This window comes from Octopus bimaculoides, chromosome 3, assembly GCF_001194135.2.
Source record: "Octopus bimaculoides isolate UCB-OBI-ISO-001 chromosome 3, ASM119413v2, whole genome shotgun sequence".
In the NCBI taxonomy this organism is placed as follows: Eukaryota; Metazoa; Mollusca; class Cephalopoda; order Octopoda; family Octopodidae; genus Octopus; species Octopus bimaculoides.
In genome coordinates this window covers 66,899,405-66,918,647 of record NC_068983.1, presented here as the reverse complement: position 1 = coordinate 66,918,647, position 19,243 = coordinate 66,899,405, and the positions used below count along the sequence as shown (strand labels likewise).

The 19,243-nt window shown below is 33.7% G+C and overlaps 1 protein-coding gene across 5 annotated transcripts in view; it reads right to left on the bottom strand.

Annotated features, from left to right (window-relative positions):
- The window catches only part of LOC106871954 (protein still life, isoform SIF type 1), a 1,491,364-nt gene that overhangs the window by 400,978 nt on the left and 1,071,143 nt on the right, over nt 1-19,243 (bottom strand). For all 5 annotated transcript variants that reach the window (XM_052966200.1, XM_052966198.1, XM_052966202.1 and 2 more), the window contains one exon: nt 10,062-11,322. In XM_052966200.1, coding sequence (XP_052822160.1) covers nt 10,062-11,322 — 1,261 coding nt within the window. The remainder of the gene's footprint in view (nt 1-10,061; nt 11,323-19,243) is intronic.

The following is a 19,243-nucleotide window of genomic DNA, read 5'->3' as shown; positions in this document are numbered from 1 at the left end:
ATATATATATATATATATACATGTGTGCATGTGTGTGTGCATGCATGGGGGGGGGGGAGAAAGTACACACACACACATACACACACACACACACATATTAATGATCAACTGAGCTGTAAGTTAAAAGTGCACTTGGGAATGGCTAAATATTTTTCAACAGCTGGGTGTTGACATGACTAAAAATACAGCGTCACTAGAAGTAACAGCAAAGTGTTTTCCCAAATGATTTCTGATTTGCTTCTATATTAGTATTCTAAGTTGGTTTATATGGATTTCTAGTCAGACAGTGGGTACATAATCATGTCAGAATTAGTGAGGTCTAGCATTTATTTCAATAAAATTATATGTAAACCCACAGATAGTGAGAGAGAGCAGCAATGAGAAAGGTAGGGGGCAAGAGAGAGAAGAGAGGTGTATGTGTGAGAGAGAGAAAGAGATAGAAACTAATATATTAATGCACAGCATGCATGCAAAATCACATTCACAACCCTATGGATGCATGTTTTTATGGATGAAAATTCCTTTTGAGCAAATGCCAATAGAGCTTACTATCTTTGATGTAATTCAATGTTTACAAGTAAACTCTACTGTCAATTCAACAAAGGAATTTTGTATTGATTATATTTCTAAGATAGAGTGACAAATAATTTAAAAGAAATGATTTATATATTAAGATACAATATACTATAGCAGATGAGATCTTCAGTTTGTAACATTATAGTCAGCAAGAATAATTGGAGTAGAAATTAAGAACTGATAAAAAAAAAAAAAGCTGCAGCACAAAATAGGGGCAGAAATGTTAACTGATGCTGATTTGGTTGTAATGTGTAACAAAAATATTGGTACACTAGTTGGTAAAATATTGTTTTTGATCTATAGTCAATTGTACAATGTTTAATAGTGAGTTAAGTATATAAAACATTTTAATGCCAACTGTAAGATTGCTGCAAGGATTCCAGTTTTTTCAGACTAAATCACAAGCTTCATGTAAATGTGTACAAAGCATTTCATGCTTTTTAAAGTAGATATTTATAATTATACAACGTTTATTTTCAAAATAATATATTAATATTTTAAAATGATTTCAGGTGTTTTCGATTTTCTCATATCTAACTTTACACACTTCACATGAATCAGTTCTTTATAATCTTATTTGTAAGGTTTAATGTGATATTTTTTTTTATCTGGTCTGCTTCTATCACATCTAACCTCAATTATTACTAGCATTACATATCTTGTTAAACAATTTGATAACTATTCTAACCATTTTAAACTTTAATTTCTTTCTACGATTCAACACTGCAAAATAAATATAAAAATCATGCTATTTTACCTTTAAAGATTAAGGCAACCAAGTATAATAGATAGTTAAAGAAAGCAATAACTAAACATGAACTAATTGCTAAAATAAGATGTAAGAATTTCACATATCTTTTATGTTGAACACAAGCTGTTGACAGATATAGAAAACTGACTTCCACTACAAATTGATATAATACAATGTCTGAAAGCAACAATGCATTCAAGCATGGCCTATTCAAAATTGAAGCTGCTTTCTGAACAGACTGAAGGAATTTGTTAAAAGATGCATATTCTGTAAACAGCTCAGTATAGTTGCAGCTGTTTTGCATGTTAGGTATATTTGTCTACAGAATACAGCAGGAGAAATTTCCTGCATTAATAGCTTTGGTACTACTAGTACAAACAAGAAGATGCAACAATTTATTGCTAAGCTGAAATTTAACATTTACTTGAATTTAAACATACAACAATCTATCTTTATTATCTTGGGAAATAAGATTTACTGTGAGTTGAAGAATATGAAATCAGTTTACCAATTATATTTGTCCATCATTCACAGAAGTATCTCTTAAATAAACCATTACTTAAATGCTGACTTGGTCATAAATGAGATGAAGTAAAGAAGAAATTTTGCGAAAAGACAGATGAGCCAAACTGAAGAATTCTTATTTCGCTTTGACATGCTTGTTAATCTTTCATGTTAATATACAAATGTCTGTTCTGCTGTTGCTTACACACTTGTACTTTTAATGTGAACTGTATTTTGCATGAATAAAGGATTAAAGGATCTATAGAACTATGTAACATGTATTGTCAATTATAGAGTTAAAGATAATCTGGGAAATGGTAAGATACATAAGATACAATTCAGTTAAAAGTAGAAACTGATGTATGTTAGTTTGCCATGACTTTTCATATCAAGAAAACCATTCTAAGATTAACAGTTTCACTACATCCTTACGCTTATAATGTCTCACACAAACTGTTTTATACACAGAGAAACATTTTGTATAATCTGGAGAAATAATAAGGATATCAAGGAGCCTGAATCTGGGAACTTCTTTGCCATTACTATCGTTCATGTAAATGTGAAGTTGTTGCAGAATTTTGAACATATATAGTCATAAAATGAGAACCACTGTTATGGAGTCGAATGCCATAGTCAATATCTCTATCTCTGTACTGCTTCTTCCCAAACCATTTATCAAAACTATTATAATGGTGTTACCTTCACACTTTATAGTTTTTAGAGCAGTAAAAAGAGTGGTTCAGCACTTTTAACACTGCTCCAAAAAGAGGTGGGATCAGTATGTATCTCTTTGACACACCAATGCTAAAAGTAACGGATAAGGAGGTGTAATTCCCAAACTATGAAGCTGATGTCTGTTGGTCAGAAAAATTATAACTTATTTACATAATGCAAAACTCAAATTCAGATCTTGGAGCTACAGAGCCAACAAGATAGTTATGACAGTGTTGAATGAAGGGCTAAAGTCAAGAAACAGCACTTTGACATCTGTTCCTTGCAGGTATCATAGTGCAGTCAACATTGCATCTTCCATGGAACTATTTCTATAAAAGACAGACTAGTGGTAGCAAGCACTGGTTCTTATGCATATCAGGAATGTTCTCCCAAATTATTTCATTATGTAGGAGCTGAGTTCAGTAGAATAATCATTACAACTGACTGTTTAGGCAATGGTATAATAGTTAATTATTTTAAAGAACAAGGACATTATATATGTATTTTTATGAGTATGTGTGAATGCACATATATATAGTATCAGCTGAAAGAAAAATGTATGTATTGGAAATTTTTAATATGCTAATATTTGTCTTGTTATCTTTTTGCATGTGGCAAAATGTGATGTGCACACTAAGAATTACATTTGTGTCCTACTCTAATCAGCAAGAATAACTGCAAGAAATAGCTGTCTTATATATTATATTTATTTCTATAATTTTTGGTCATTATAACGAGTATGTACTTAAACATGTTTGGATTTAGTTTTAATACTACTTAGATTATCGGTAAAATTGTTTCTTTCATTGAAGAACTATCTTGAGTGAGTAAATTATCATGTCATGATGGAGATATTAGCAGTACAAACTAAGCCAATAAACTCCAAATGAAGATACATTGGGCTTATTATTGCTTTCAACCTCTCTATGTTATTATTTTTATCAATTTGATCTACAAACACTTATGCTTTTCATCACCGTTTTATGTATCAAATAAAAATTATAATTAAGCATTCATCTACATACTTTACTTTCTTCACTTCTTTAAAAATATTTTTTCCCTAGCTGCATACATGCACAGACAAACACAAACACAAACACAAGCATGCACATGCATACATACACACTCACGCGCATGCACACACACACACACACAACCTGTTCTTAGCTACAAAACACACACATACACACACCAACTACAACTCTTCCAACAACAAAAAAATAACAAGTATAATCATTATTCACAAAGCTTTGATAACTTAGTCGATTTTGTTTCTTTATTTGTGAGTTGATTACTTTCACTGCAAGCTGTAGGATTTTGCTATTATGCTACATTATCTGACAGTTCAAGAGCCTGTTTCATAGAAATTAACTGCTTTTATATCTCTGGCTGACACTTCACAACTGGAGTAACTGTTCAACTCATTCTTGCCATCATTGAATTGAATCTATCCAGTTCATTCCCATCTCCTCCAACATATATTTAACACTTTACATTTGTCAGTTAGTTAGTCTGTTTTGCCAGCTTTCCTATTTATTTTATTCCCCCTTATATTTTATAGGTCTTCTGAAATAATTTTTACATTGTTCCAAGTATTAAGTGACATTTCAATACATGGTTAACTCTCAGGATAAGTTGTCTTAAGAGAACATTTTAAAAACTTTCTTGCAAAGGAAGCCAAAAGTCAAAATCAAATAGCTTAGTGCCAAAAAGATGAAAGAAACCAGATTAACTTTGGATTTAAAGGGAAATCAGTACTTCAACTATTGTCCTGTCATCATTACCTTTGTATGATTAGGTACTTGAATTAAGAAATAAAGATTTCACTTTTACTCAATGTAATACAAACTGTATATGTCAGCCTATTTGTTTCTCCAAAAGCAACACTATCCTCAATTTTTTATTGCACACATTAATTCCGATCAAATTTAGTCTATTAAGGTTGGGATATTCTAAACTTTATTATGTTTATGAGAAATTTGGTTGATGCGAGACCACTCACATCTTAAATTCATTTTGATGTATAATCATGTTCTACCAATTAGTACTATAATATACCTTGCATCAACTACAAGATTAATATAGCTGTTATGAGAATTGAAATAAAATCAAAGACATCAGAGCTTCTTTAGCAAGAGCTGGGTGTTGTGATAAAATCAAGATATATCTGAATATTCAGAGATGATACCCTATAGAGGTAGGCTTAGAAATAACAAACTATGGAGTTAATCAATCAGTCTTAACAGTGGTATTACTGTGGAACAACATCTTGGCAGAGGTGATCAAATATGAATAAATATAAAAGCTAGTGAGGTAGGAGATATTATTATGGTCTCATTTTTATAATTATTGGTTGGGAAATACACAAGCATATATATATATGTTGATTGAGCTTGATGAGCTAGCTTGATGAGCTAGCTTGCTGTAAGAAGCCTGCGAAACTTTAAGTCACATGGGGTCAAATCAAACTGTTTTAAATAATAATAATTTCAAATTTTAACACAAGGCCAATAATTTCAGGGAGTGGGTAAGTCAATTGCATTGACCCCAGTGCTTGATTGGTATTTATTTTAATGACTCTGAAAGGATGAAAGGCAAAGTTGACCTCGGCAGAATTTGAACTCAAAGCATGGAGACAGAAGAAATGCTGCTAAGCATTTCGCCTGGCATGCTAACGATTCTGTCAGCTCACCACTTTAAATAATAATAATAATAAAGAAGCTTGTAAATTCAAGAGAATTTGGCATTAACCCTGAATTAGATAAAACCTGAAACCATTGCTACCAAGCAAGCAAAACGAATCAAGCAGACTGCAAAAAAGAACAGGCAGAAACAAATTAAGGAGAGGCAGAGCCAGAAGCCCCTGCATGGACAGTATATTCTTCAAAGTCAAAATGCTGATGTAAACCATGCAACAACCCATCAGTGGATGAGAAGTTCAAGACTGAAAACAGAAACTGAAGGTTTCATATTGGCAGCACAAGATCAATGCTTCCTAACTAGAAACTACCAGGCTAACGTTCTTCAAAATGGTAGTGACCTAAAATGTAGATTCTGTGATACATTTGATAAAACAATGAACCACCTCGTTTTGGGATGCCGTGGGCTGACATCAAATGAATACAAAAATGGCCACAAAAGGGTAGGACAGTATCTAAATTGGAAAATATGTAAACACTACAAAATCAGCACTCCTGCTTACTGGTATGAACATCATCCTGAACCAGTCATGAAGATAAAAATATCACTGTCCTCTGGGATTTTCCAGTCAATACCAACAGAATGAGTCATGCTAATTGACCAGACGTAATTATTAAAGACACAGAAGAAAATACTCGGAGACTAATAGATGTAAGTGTTCTCAATGATAAAAATATATCTGTAAAGGAATTTGACAAATTAATTGATTAGTAAATACAGTTGTGCTGTAGGACCTTTGCAACCAAGAGAGGCTTGAAGATACATCAGGGTAAGACTTGTAAGAAGAGGACAGAGCAGTGAGGATCATCTGATTGTAAACCACATGGCAAATCATCCCTGAACTCAAACCACAGCAGATCGATAAATGCTACAGCAAAGACCACTTCCCGACAGGAAACTGCAAGTTATGAAATTAGTGCATCAGAGAGTACTCGGAGGAAACCGAGGGTTCTGAGGCCTGCTGCTAATGAGAAAGGAAAATATAAAGGGTTTGAAAAGTAGGTGTGTCAAGCTCTTTATAGAATGACAGGATCTACAGTGGAGAAACTGGGAAAATTAACAAGCTCAATATACAATACAGGAAAGGAATTATTTGGAGTGAAAGATAATGTCCAATTAGCGAAAGGAAAGTGTGGATCTACACTGTAATCAGCCACTGCCACATCTAAATGGGCTAAAGCATCTCTTAGAACCTGATAACGAATTTCAAATTGGGGACATCAGGGAGAAAGAGGTGAATGATTTCATGAGAAAAGCTAGAGCAAAGAATGTCCCAAGAAGTGATGGCACCTCATGTGAAGATGCAGGCTGGAGATCAGAGAATTTTCCAATTGAAATCAGATGTAGAGGACTTGTTGGACACAGTGTAAGACGACTGTTGTTATTGTTAGGCCTAACTCATCGTAAAGTAAATACCACCATGTCCGATATCCAAACTACAGTGGAGAAGGTTAGCCACTGGATTTGGTTAAAAAGAGACGATGAGTGAAGGCTAGAAGAATATTGAGCTTTATTTGATAACCAGGGCCTCATGTCAGTGAGGGGGCCAGTGCGCATTGATGCTATCGAGAGGTAGGACCTGAAACAGCATGCATTCTCTCCTGATGACCCCACACACTTGCTGGCTTCTGGTATGTGGAGCTCTCGGCTGGTAGCGCTTGCATGTGCAAGTTGTTTGCAAAACAACATGTAAGAACCTGGAAATTGAAATACAAAAGATGTGGTATCTTAAAGCAAGAACTATTCCCGTTATTGTAGTTGCCGAGGTATGATAAAAAAGGGATGTCTGTCAGAAACGTCTAGACAACATCCCAGGAGAACCATGTCTTAGAGAAATCCAAAAGATTGTGCTAATAAGAACTGCCCATGTCCTTAGAAAAACCTTATCAATTTAAATGTCTGTGTTGTATTACATCGAGATACTTCACTACTGCCCCTGCCATTTCCCCTCCCTAAGCTTTCAGTCATATTATAACATCTCTTATCCTTCACTTGCCCTAAGTGATTGCAACAAATATGCAAATTAACAGTAAACAACAGCAACAACAACAACAACAACAACAACAACAACAACACTAATAATAATAATAATAATAATAATAATAATAATAATAATAATAATAATAATAAAAAGAATAACAACAACAACAATAATAATACAGTTCTATATTTAAGAGATGAGGCATTATTTACATTATTTACATTTGATGGACATTTGTCCTCATCTTTTTTTTGTTAATACGTTTCGGCTGATTATACCCTCCAGCCTTCATCAGGTGTCTTGGGGAGGATAAATATCCATCAAATGTAAATAATGAACAATAATAATAATACATATATCATCATCACTTAATGTCCATTGTCTATGCTGGCATGGGTTGGACAGTTTCATTGGGCTGGTATCCTGCATGACTGTGCCAGGCTCCAGTCTGATTTGGTATGGTTTTCTACAGTTGGATACCCTTCCTTACGCCAACCACTCCATCAGAGTAATGGATGCTTTTACGTACCACCAGCATGAGTGCCATTTGTGTGACACCAATATCTGCCATGACTGCAATTTTGCATGGTTTGATGAGTCTTCTTCTTAAGTACGACATAATGCCAAAGGTCTTGGCCCAACACTCAAAAGGAGCTCAGCCACTTTGCCTCCATGAGGCCCAATGCTTGAAAGGAACTCAGCCACCTTACCTCTGTGAGGCCTATTCAAAATTAACTCAGCCACTTTGCTTCCATGAGGCCCAGGAGCTCAGCCACTTTGCATCCATGAGACCCACTCAAAAAGAACACAGCAATCTCACCTCCATGAGGCCAACACTTGGAAGGAACTCAGCCACTTTGCCTCCGTGAGACCCAGCACTCAAAAGGAACTCAGTTACTTTACCTCCAGCAGGCTCAACACTCGAAAGGTACTCAGACACTTTGCTTCTGTGAGGTTGATTTTTTTTACATGCCACCAGCACAGGTGCACCAGGCTTGATGGGTCCTCTTAAGCAGAGCACACTAAAGATCTCAGTAACTAGTCATTGCCTCCGTGAAGTTCAAAGTTTGAAGGTCACACTTCACCACCTCATCCCATGTCTTCCTGAGTCTACCTTGACCAAAGGTCCCATTCACATCGAGAGATCAGTGCTTCTTTACACAACTGTCTTCATCCAAATGCATCACATGACCATACCAGTGCAGTTTTCTCTCTTGTATACCACATCTGATACCTCTTATGTTTAACTTTACTCTCAAGATGCTCACACTCTGTTGAAAATGCACACTAACATTGCATATCCAATGAAGCATACTGGCTTCATTTCTTTCAAGCCTACACATGTCCTTCGGCTGTCATAGCCTATGTTTCACTACCATGCAGCATAGCTGTTTGCACACAGGCATCAAACAATCTGCCTTTCACTCTGAGAGGGAGGGCCTTTGTTGACAGCAGGAGCATATATTTTTGGTCACACATACATTATGCATGTCTTGTTTATATACCAGATTTGCTGCATAGTAGAATCCAGGGAAAACTCCCAACATGAGACTGAGTGTTAAAGAACACCGAATGTCCTAGATGAGGTGAGACAACTTGCCTCAAATGACTGAGAATGGTAGATACTGACATGTTGCCATTATTGTGGTTTATCAATACTATTAATTCAGATCATCAGCAAATAGACTTCACTGTGTTTGCATATAAGTCTCAGACCAGAGATTCACTTAATTTCAAGATGATTCAAGTATTGGGTCATCCCATAAATAATGCTGTTTTTTCAATTACATGAACTAAAAGTTGGAGGTTGTCCTCCAAAGTTGCCAGGTTTAAATCCCTTGGATTACTACATTTGGAACATTGTTGAAAGGGGGACTAACCGATATCCTCATAATATCATTACTTCACTGAAGGCTGCCATTATGCAGGTGATGCCTGAAATAAATAAGGACCATTTAGTGCAGGCATCTCAATGATTCTGGTTCTGCTTTGAAAAAGTAATCGAAACTGAAGACAGATTCATAGAATAATCTTGTAAGAAAGCTTCTCAAGAGCACATGCACAATTTCTTATCATAATGCATCTGTGTGTATGTGTGTTTAATTCAGAGTGTGAGAGGGGAATGGAAAAGAAGAATCAACTCCAGCACTCCACTGTTACTTTATTAATCAACCTATAGAGGATGAAAAGCAAACTGAAATCCAAGACTAATATCACAAAACATAATCTAGAGTTAAAATAAAATATAAGCTAAGTTTACTTTTAAAACAGAAATAAATTGAAGTGTAGGAAAGATATTATATTTGATACAAAGTATATACAAATAATAGCTGAAAAGTTATAATTTAGCTGATAGACTTCCACACAATATGTTTTTATCCATTTTAAACACAATGCTTGGCTCAACCTGAAATTATGCTGAAAGACACTTTCCCACGATATTGGGACTTCATGATTGTGAAAGAAACTTTTAACCCATTTGTAATGAGCCATGCTGCCTCATTACAAATGTTTGTAAATTTCATGATTTTAGTTATATTTTTGACAAAGAAATTGCAATAATCATCAAAGACCCAGTGTAATGTGAATAGGGTAATCTGAAAATAAGAGTGCTTAAAGAAATTGCAGTGTTATAGTTTTGTGGTTGAAATGTAGTGTAGATCTAATTTTAAAAGAAAAATTTCATTCTACAGATGAATTCAGTAAGCTGAAAAATTATAACCTAACAAATCATCAAAAAATTGTTTAGACATTTAAAAGAAATTGAGATATTTTAAAAGTTTATTTTCTGGATTTTTGTCTCAAAATAGAATAAAGCAAAAGCAATGTACTTACCTTTGTTTGCTCCAGCTGACTTGCTGCTATCCCCTGACCATAATGAACCAGTAGTTTCTGATGCAACCCCTCCAATACCACTATCTGGATAACTGTCACGGGCACACTTGTTTCGTAAATGAAGTTCGTATTCCACAAGCATTTTTGCCTGTTTAGATTTTGGCAGATCTGTGTTCTTGAGCATTGATACAAATGAGTCATCTCTGCAAGGGTACCCAACAGAATATGGTTGGTGCGGCACCGATGGCTTTGAAGAACCACCCCGATCATAACTGTTAAGACTCTTTGTTCTTGACACCGAAGGATAACGTCGGTGGTGTGTTTGTCCTCTATTATCTATATAGGGATCTTCATGAAACCCTTGATCGTTGTCTTCCTTTTCAATAGGGGACACTGGAAGTGATCGAAGCATCCGCCTCAGCGAATCACTGTCAAAGTCTATATTGTCAAAGGGGACGTTAGGCGTCTGCGGGGTCAGAGGCTCAGGTGGGGATGGCCACTCCGACTCTGGGGATTCGGACGTAGATGGGTGGGTACGTCCATGTCCTTTTCCACCAGACGCTGGAGCTGAAGCCCTTACAGCAGAACTAGAACTTGAAGCTGCAGGGGCCGAATACCCCGCACCCCCTCTGGAATTGGATAAAGGTGATTGATTTTTGAAAATATCCCCGACAAACGCCGTTTCCATCTTGACTGTTTCCACCATTTTATTATCTTTTGGCGAGCAAGCTAAATCCCGTCCAAAAGTTGTACATGTTTCCGGAGTTTCTGGTTCAGAATGACTACTCCCTTTCTTTGGGGATTCCGAAAGAGTAACCAAATTGGGTCGTTCCTTGCTTTCTTCATTTGCCGTGCTTTCAGTGAGTTTGGACATGGAAGCTGGCGAATCAGATCGTCGCATTGTGTGGGATGCACTATCAGTATCAGCCAATGATCGACGGGCAGGAGACGATGATACATTATCATAAACTGACACATCAGATGCAGGCTTTGATAGTGCAGGCCGATGAAGTGAACGTGAATCATGCACCTCGCGGTGCTTCATCCTGGGCATGGTCGCAGCCTCATTGAGAACACCTACGTCGGAGGAGGAAGGAGGGCAGCACTGGGAGTCATGTGAGTCCACAACATCAGAATCAGAAGCATAGCCTTGTGCATTAACATCGGAGGCCAGGGTCAATGGAGAAGAAATTACTCGTCGTGACTGAGCAACAGGTGAATTTGGAGAGGAAACTGATGAGAACTTTGCCTGTGGCCTCTGCTGTAAAAGGGAAAAGAAAAAAGAAAAAGAAAATTGTCAGTAAACAATTAACCAATAATCTAAATAAAATATTGGAACTGTAAATTCATTATATATTTCATACTTATGCAATACTTGTATTGAGTATATGGTAGTTGTAGGTTTTGAAAGAATCTCAATATTTTAACCACAAACAGGTAGTGTAAAAATGAAAATGTGCATATCAGTCTCTCTCTCTCTCTCTCGCTCTCTCTCTCTCGCTCTCTCTCTCTCGCTCTCTCTCTCTCTCTCTCTCTCTCTCTCTCTATCTGTCTATTTATCTATCATAATTTTATCATATTCCACACACACACATGTGCATGATCACACACATGCATAAACACATAAAATACAATTCAATTTTAGAAAACTTAAGTTGAATTTTTCTATTTCATATGTTTTGACTTCCTTAAATAGAAAGGCTACATTGTAATTAGCCAAATCATCTTCAATAGAAAATAATTTTATATCTATAAATATTTGAAAGAAATAATGTAAAAAAATTGGGTTATCGTTTGACATATTTCTTTAACGGGAAAGCATATACTTGACACCAAATTTTATTTTTATGTCAAAAGATCTTAACATAATATATTAAAATGATTCACTCATAACCTCTTGATACAATCAGAGAATACATATTTAGAAAAAAATTCCTCAAACTCATTTTAATTTCTATAGAATTTGTATTCTATTGTTTAATGTGAAATATAAGCATTCATTTTGCATAAAACAAGAAATGAACAATTGCGAAATAATGGATCAACGCTAAATTCTGAAATAGACTAACATATTCTTAAAAGATATGTAATAAGTAGCAACTATTATTTATTGTTTAAAAGATATTTAATAATAAATGATACCATGAAAGATATGATAGCTTTAAGTATCAAAGTAATGATATTAAAAAATGTAATATTGTCTGCAGAAAATAGATATTTAAACAGAGCAAAAGTGAATAGAAATAAAGAAACAACTCTGTTTAAGAAAAATTTCTCTTAAAAGAAAAAAGTTCTCTTAAAAGAAAAAAGTTCTCTTAAAAGAAAAAAATTTCTCTTAAATGAAAAACAATTCTTTATTACAAACAAGGAACATGTGACAGAAATAGATTAGTGCCACTAAAAATATACTGCAGCATGAAATAAAGATTTATATCATTTCTAAACTTATGGTACAAAATGAAAACTTTCAGAGTTAGAAATTTTTTTAACACAATGAAATATTTTTGTAATAACAATTATTTGGGAACCAAAGTAATTTAATCACTTCAAATATTCATTTAACAATGTTGAGATTTTGGTCACAAATTATAGTATTATTATTCTTTTTTTAAAGTTATTTTCATTGTCATCATCATCATCATTGTTTAACGTCCACTCACCATGCTGGCATGGGTTGGACGGTTTGACTGAAAACTGGTCAGCTGGTGGGCTGCACCAAGTAAATGAACAGTAGTGACAACCATGATAAGAGTAATGGTAATGATGGGAAAATTCATACTACAGACTCTCAAGTTTTATTTTCTTTCTGATACTAAAACTCAAACTTCAATTGCTAAACGTTACAGTTATGAAGTTAGAAAAATGGGTAAGTGTAATGAAATATTTATTGAGTGATTCCATATATTCTAATTCATTTAAAAAAAATATAATATTGGATGTTACTATTTGCTTCATTTTGCATATATAGAATATTGGACAAGATCTAGTTTTGCTTTGTACCTGGTTAGAGCACCACTGGTGTTCTCTTCCTGGTGAAACAATAACTAAAAAATACTTAACTTGAAGTAAATCACTCTACCTAGCAATTGTTGACCAAGAAAGCCTTTGATGGAGTACAATGCTCTATAATCTGGTTGTTTCTATGAAAACTATATGTAGATGAATAACTGAGAATGACCTTGCAAGCCATTGTAGATAGATGCTTTCAGCAAGGTAAGAGTTGGAAATGAGATCACCAATGAATTTATCATACAGGTAAACATCCATTGGGATTCAACTCTCAGCCTCCTCTTGTTGATTATAATTCATTAGCCCATAAAGAAAGGAATTTAAAATCAGCTGTATGTGGAAACTCCCAAATGCCAAAGAAGTTTCAAATACAGAAACAAAACCTCAACTCAAGACATCTCAAAGTAAACTCAAGAAAGAAAAAAATGTCTGAATTAGTATGATAAAAGACAGGACCCCTACAACTTGTGGGGAAAGTGGGTATGCAGAAAAAAAATATGTTGATTTTCTATATGGTATATCAAGTATATACCATGTATGCATGATGAGTGTACTAGGATCATAGGAAGGCTGAGAGAGGTGTACTATATATGTGGCAAATGTGCAATAGCAGTTAGTAGTAAGTAAACATGCACATACAAATTTCTTCAAATACCCAGAAGGGTCCTTAGAAGTAGCTGATAGACATTTTTTTTTTACCTAGGTAACCTAATAAGAAAGGGAGGCAAATTTTCTAAAAGCAGTTATTAAAGCAAAAATTGGGTGAAAAGTTCAAGGAGCTGGTAACAAAGTATTTACCCCTCGGAAAGTAAATTGTATCATGCTTGCATATCATAGAATTTGTTCTTCAATCATAGAAGTGCAATATTATATGATACTGAAATGTGGGTTATTATTGCAGAGGGTTTGTGAAAGCTGGGAAGAAAGGAATCTACTGGAAATATATAAATGTTGGAATACAAATGAATATTTGTGATGCATGTGGGAGATAGCTGCATAAAAGAGAGTCAAATGTTCTAAGTGAACAGAATGTGTGGAGGAGGGAGACCAAGGAATGCATAAGAAGAAGTAGTGAAGATGTATATCAAAAAGGCCAAATCATACAAAGAAGATGTTGAAGGTCTATGATAAGTGGTAAAATACTGAGTAGTAGAAGACCTGCTCAATAAATATTAGCATATAAAAAAGACAAAAATATAACAGGCATAAAAATCAATTAGAATGGAAGTCGGGATGTTTAATATGTACATTTAGATCTCTCAGCCATTTCTATAATTTTAAAAACTTTTTGCCACCAACCATCTACTGTACTCCCTCTTTTCACAACTTTCTTATCAATCATTCTCTCTCTCCCATCAATCTGCCCTTTCTGCCATTTATTCCGTTTTTCATCCCTGTGTTTCTGTTCTACAGTCTCTTACTTTCTCTTTGATCACTCTGACTTACTCTCTTTATTTACTCAATTTTTTTTATCTTAGTCTTATTCTATCATTCTCTCTCTCTTTTGATTTTTAGTACCCTCTCTTCAATCTCTCTTCTGTCCCTTTTACTCTGTTCCTCTTCAGTTGCTCCATCTCCTGTCACCCTTTCACTCTAATCTGATTATTGTCCATTACTCTCTCTTCTACAACCCTGTTGCTCACACTACTCTGGTTCTATTACTTTCTCTCCCTTCCACTTTACTACCAGTTAAGGTAATGTAATGTAACCAGTTAAGGTAATGTACCACTTCACTAGTGATGTGATGGAAAAATGTTTCTTTCTGCACACTCAATTATTTGGAAGAAAGGAAGAAACAAAGGCAATGCAAAAGGGGTGGGGCTCTATTTACTCTTTTTGAACAAGATCACATCTCCAGTGCAAGTGAAGGAACAAATGAAATAACATAGGGTTGAGAGGGCTCTTTGGGTTTGCTAGGAGCAAGGTAATCTCTCTAGTGCTGGTGTCCTGAAATATAACCAGTATATTCTTTGAAGTTGCTAGTAGTAGAAAATGCACCAAGCTGTAGAAACTAATCTAGAAATGAAACATTAAGAGTAACATATGCTCTCTAAACTATTTAAGGGGGTAGTAATACCAAATAAAAATTTGGATCATGACAACTTGTCCAGTTCATGCCAACATGGAGACGAATTCGAAAAACAATGAGGAGGATAATAGTGATGGTGACAATGATAGCTGGTGTGTTAATTGATGGACTGCAATTTTAAGACTCTATAATATTAATGTTTCACCAGAACTAATCAAAACTACCAACAAATAAGACCATAGTACCATAATACTTAAAATCCAACACTTCTGAAGACACCAGATTTATCTGCTATTTGATCTTAACTGGTGAGACTTTATCTTCTTTTTCTGATGTTTTTAACTTGACATAGCACATTATGAATAAGGGAGGTAAATTATGTCATCTAAAGACCTTTTATTTATCATTTTTTGTATATGCAGTTACTATAATTCTTCAAATAACTAAAAGTTGATATAATTTTCTATAGAAATGCAAATAAGATGGAAAATTAAAAAGGAGAAACTGTCCATCATCTTACTAAGATTGATCAAAATAAGTACTGATTTGAACAGATTCAAATGATTATATCTCAGCTTCATAAAATATAATAAATAAAAACAAAAAACAAATGCTTATTGAAAAGAAACTACTATTTTGAAGTCACTAGTTTAAGGTAATAAAGATATGGTGCATACTAGAAAAAATGGCAATATATAGTTTTGTGTAACATCAAATATAGTGATGAGCTGCAAAGAGTAGTGAATAGTGAACTGAATTTTGATTTTATTTGATTTCATTTTGATTTTTAATCATACTCATTTTACTTAACTTACTTTTCAAAAAAGTATAAAAGTTAAAATTCCTAAGGTGTCACCACTAAAAGATTTTGATTTCATGCTTACCTGAAAACAGTAAAGGGAAGACATTCTAGTCTACTCTCCTTGGTAGATTATAAAAGTGTAGTAAGTTATGTTCAGAAATACATACAGGCTATGTTTAAGAAATTGTAACATCCATTTTACATTCAATAGTGGAATAATCTTTGACAATCTGGATGTTTCTACAGTGCAAGTTTTTATCTACAGTTTTCTCTCAATAGGAAATAGAACTACTACAGAAGAATGGAATAAGTTTTCAGACAGACAAACTCAAGAGAACAATGTAGTTCACTTGAAAATGGATCTTTTTCAATGGTTATAAGTAACTTTAAACTTATGGTTTGTAATCAAATGGCTTAACAATATGCTTTCAAAAATCCTGGATGAAAACATCTAATCTTTTAAAGGTGAACTGTAAATTAAACGTAATATCACAGATGCAAGTTATAGGCAATTGCTTTATGCTACTTATATGCAAGTTTAATGTGGAAAGAGTAACTTGTTTGATAAGTTATGGTATAGCTAGTTTCAATTTGAGTTCAAAAGTAGAGTTAGTGAGGTTTCCCTCATGGTACTTAGATGATTGTATTTGAATAATAGAAAAGGATTTATTGTATTGCTATTTGCTGAATTTGTAATGGAAATCCCTCCACTCCCAATGCTAAAGGAATATCAGAAGCTGATTAAATCATTAAAAAGTTTATTAATATTAAAATTAAATTGGTTTGAAAGAAACTATAGGTTAATAATCAAACTTCTCTTTTTATTCTTGATATAATAAATCAATATTTAAAGACTTTATTATTGTCTTATTCATCCTTTTAATTTACAAATACAGATTATGTGTAAACAGGGTGAGGTATACAACTGATTGCTGATATAAAATTCTGGCAATTTAGAAGAAACTTTTCCTTTAAAGTTAATGGTAAAATGCTAGAAGCATCACTGGCCTGGGGCCAAAGATAACATTCTTCTAAATAACAGGCTGAGAGCCAAGAGACAGTCATTTCAACTATATCGACTCGCAAGCTATGTAGTCTTTATATATTAATGTTTCTGTGACCACAAATAAAACTCTAATCCATTTCAAAGTATTCAGCTCATCACATAAATACATGATATAAGTGACTGCTAAATATCACTTTTCTGCATGCAAATTTAAATAGGGAGATTGATATTCATACTATGTATGAAAGACAACCATTGTCAAAAATTGGCTAAAATATTCAACTAAAAAATTACCATAGAACTTTATTAAATATTTTAAAGAAGGTTTATTCAATTTGATATAGCTTACATGACTGTGTAAACAGGATTATTATAAAAGGATGATAAAAATATTTATACAAACAAGCAAAAATTAAAATAACTGCATTTGCAGAAATGTTCAATACAAACTTTTTTTTTAAGGGGAAAAAAGAAACCAAACCAACAGATAAAGAAAGTTCAGAAATGCCAACTTTTAATAAACTTATTGCTTGCTAGTTTACTAAGTGGTACAGCAACTTTTACCACTGCTTGTGATTATTGCTCCATGAGCAACTTTAAAAATTACCCATCACAAATTCTGCCCTACTAAATTGGATAACCTTCAGAAAATATGAAAATAAAACTTTTGTCAATGAACTACTTACTACAATTTTTTTCTATATATGAAAATCAAAACATATTTTTTTGGGGGGGCTCTATATTTTAAACTTGAAGATCATAGATTAGAGACATATGTATTTGAGATAGAGATATTTTATAATGCATATGGAATGTAAATTTAACAGAGCAATTTGTCAGCCAATATAAAATTCTTCAATACTAACTTCTAATTATTGATTTCTATTACTGATACAAGGTGACAAATGATGGGGATAAGGTACAGTCAATTAAACTGACTCCAGTAAGTAGCTTATTTTATCAATCAAGTCAAAGACGAAGTCGACTCTGGAGGGATGTAATTAAATACTGTTAAGTGTTTTATCCAGTATTCTACAGATTTTTATACAACTTCTAATTTTAAAAATATGATAGGTTTTTTTTTATATACAGTGAATGGCTGTGGCGGTCCAGCAGAATAAAATAGAAATCAAAAGGGTCTACAGGCAAAAAATGCTTGAAAAACACTGACTTAGATCATTATGACACTTTTCCTCTTTGCTATTTAACAGGAGCAAATATATTTTCAGAGAAAGCAAACAAAATTATTCTCCTTCTTATTAGAACTCAGTACTTTACTAATTAGACTGCAATAGCATCTCTTTTAGGCTTTAGCTATCCTGAGAATATATATTTTTCTGTAACTATGGCAATAAATTTTACAGAGTTTATTAATAAGAGAAAATACTGTGCATGCTATATTTAGATGCATTTTTGGGATGAAATTAACAATTCACACCTCATATACCTGAGAGAGTACATGTCTTGTTATATTTTCCTTTGTATTTCAGTGAGTAAATATGGTGTATGTAGGATAAATTACTGATGTGTAAGATAAATTTCAAGTGAATGAAACCTTACCTAACAGTGCACTTCAGAATAATAAATAAGCTAAAATTGAGTATTGTCTGTTTGGAAATTCTTACTACATATAGGATGTGAAAATAAGGAAAAAATTATTTCCTGCTAATTTTTTCTATTTAAAATTCAGATAGAAAGATAGTGATTGACACAATAATACAATAAGATAAAGATATAAGTAGTTCTATAGAAAAAAAAAATCATCCTGAGACAGTTTTATATAGGTTGCAATTCTGGTAATAGGAAAGTTAAAGTACTTCAGTTTAAAGAGTTCTTACATGCATGTTAATCATGAATGTGAATTTACAAAGTAAGAAACAACATTGAAAAGATTTTTAAAATGGTCAGGTATTCTTATGGCTGTCATTTCTGAATAACTGGTTGCCAAAGAAGCAACACCATATTCTTACAATATCATTGGAGTAATGAAATCAAGAAAAGAAACACAAAAATGTTCGTAGCCAAGAATAGAAGGTTGGGTTGTCTGCAGCAGAAGTTGGCTGCAGGAGATTCCCAAAACAATCTTTGTGGAATATATTTACAGCTCTAGTAATAGCAGAGGAAGACAGCAATTCACAGGTTAGGAGTTAATAGAAAGAACCAGGGGAAGATAGGCTGTGACAGCTCATCAATGGTGGCCTGTGGACTGGATTACTTTGTAGTTAGGTAAAATCACTCAAATAGTTTGAAACCTTCTCTTGGTGACTTCTGGTTGAAAGTATCAGTGATAAGAAAGTGGCTCAATGTGTTAGCATTAACTGTATATATATATATAT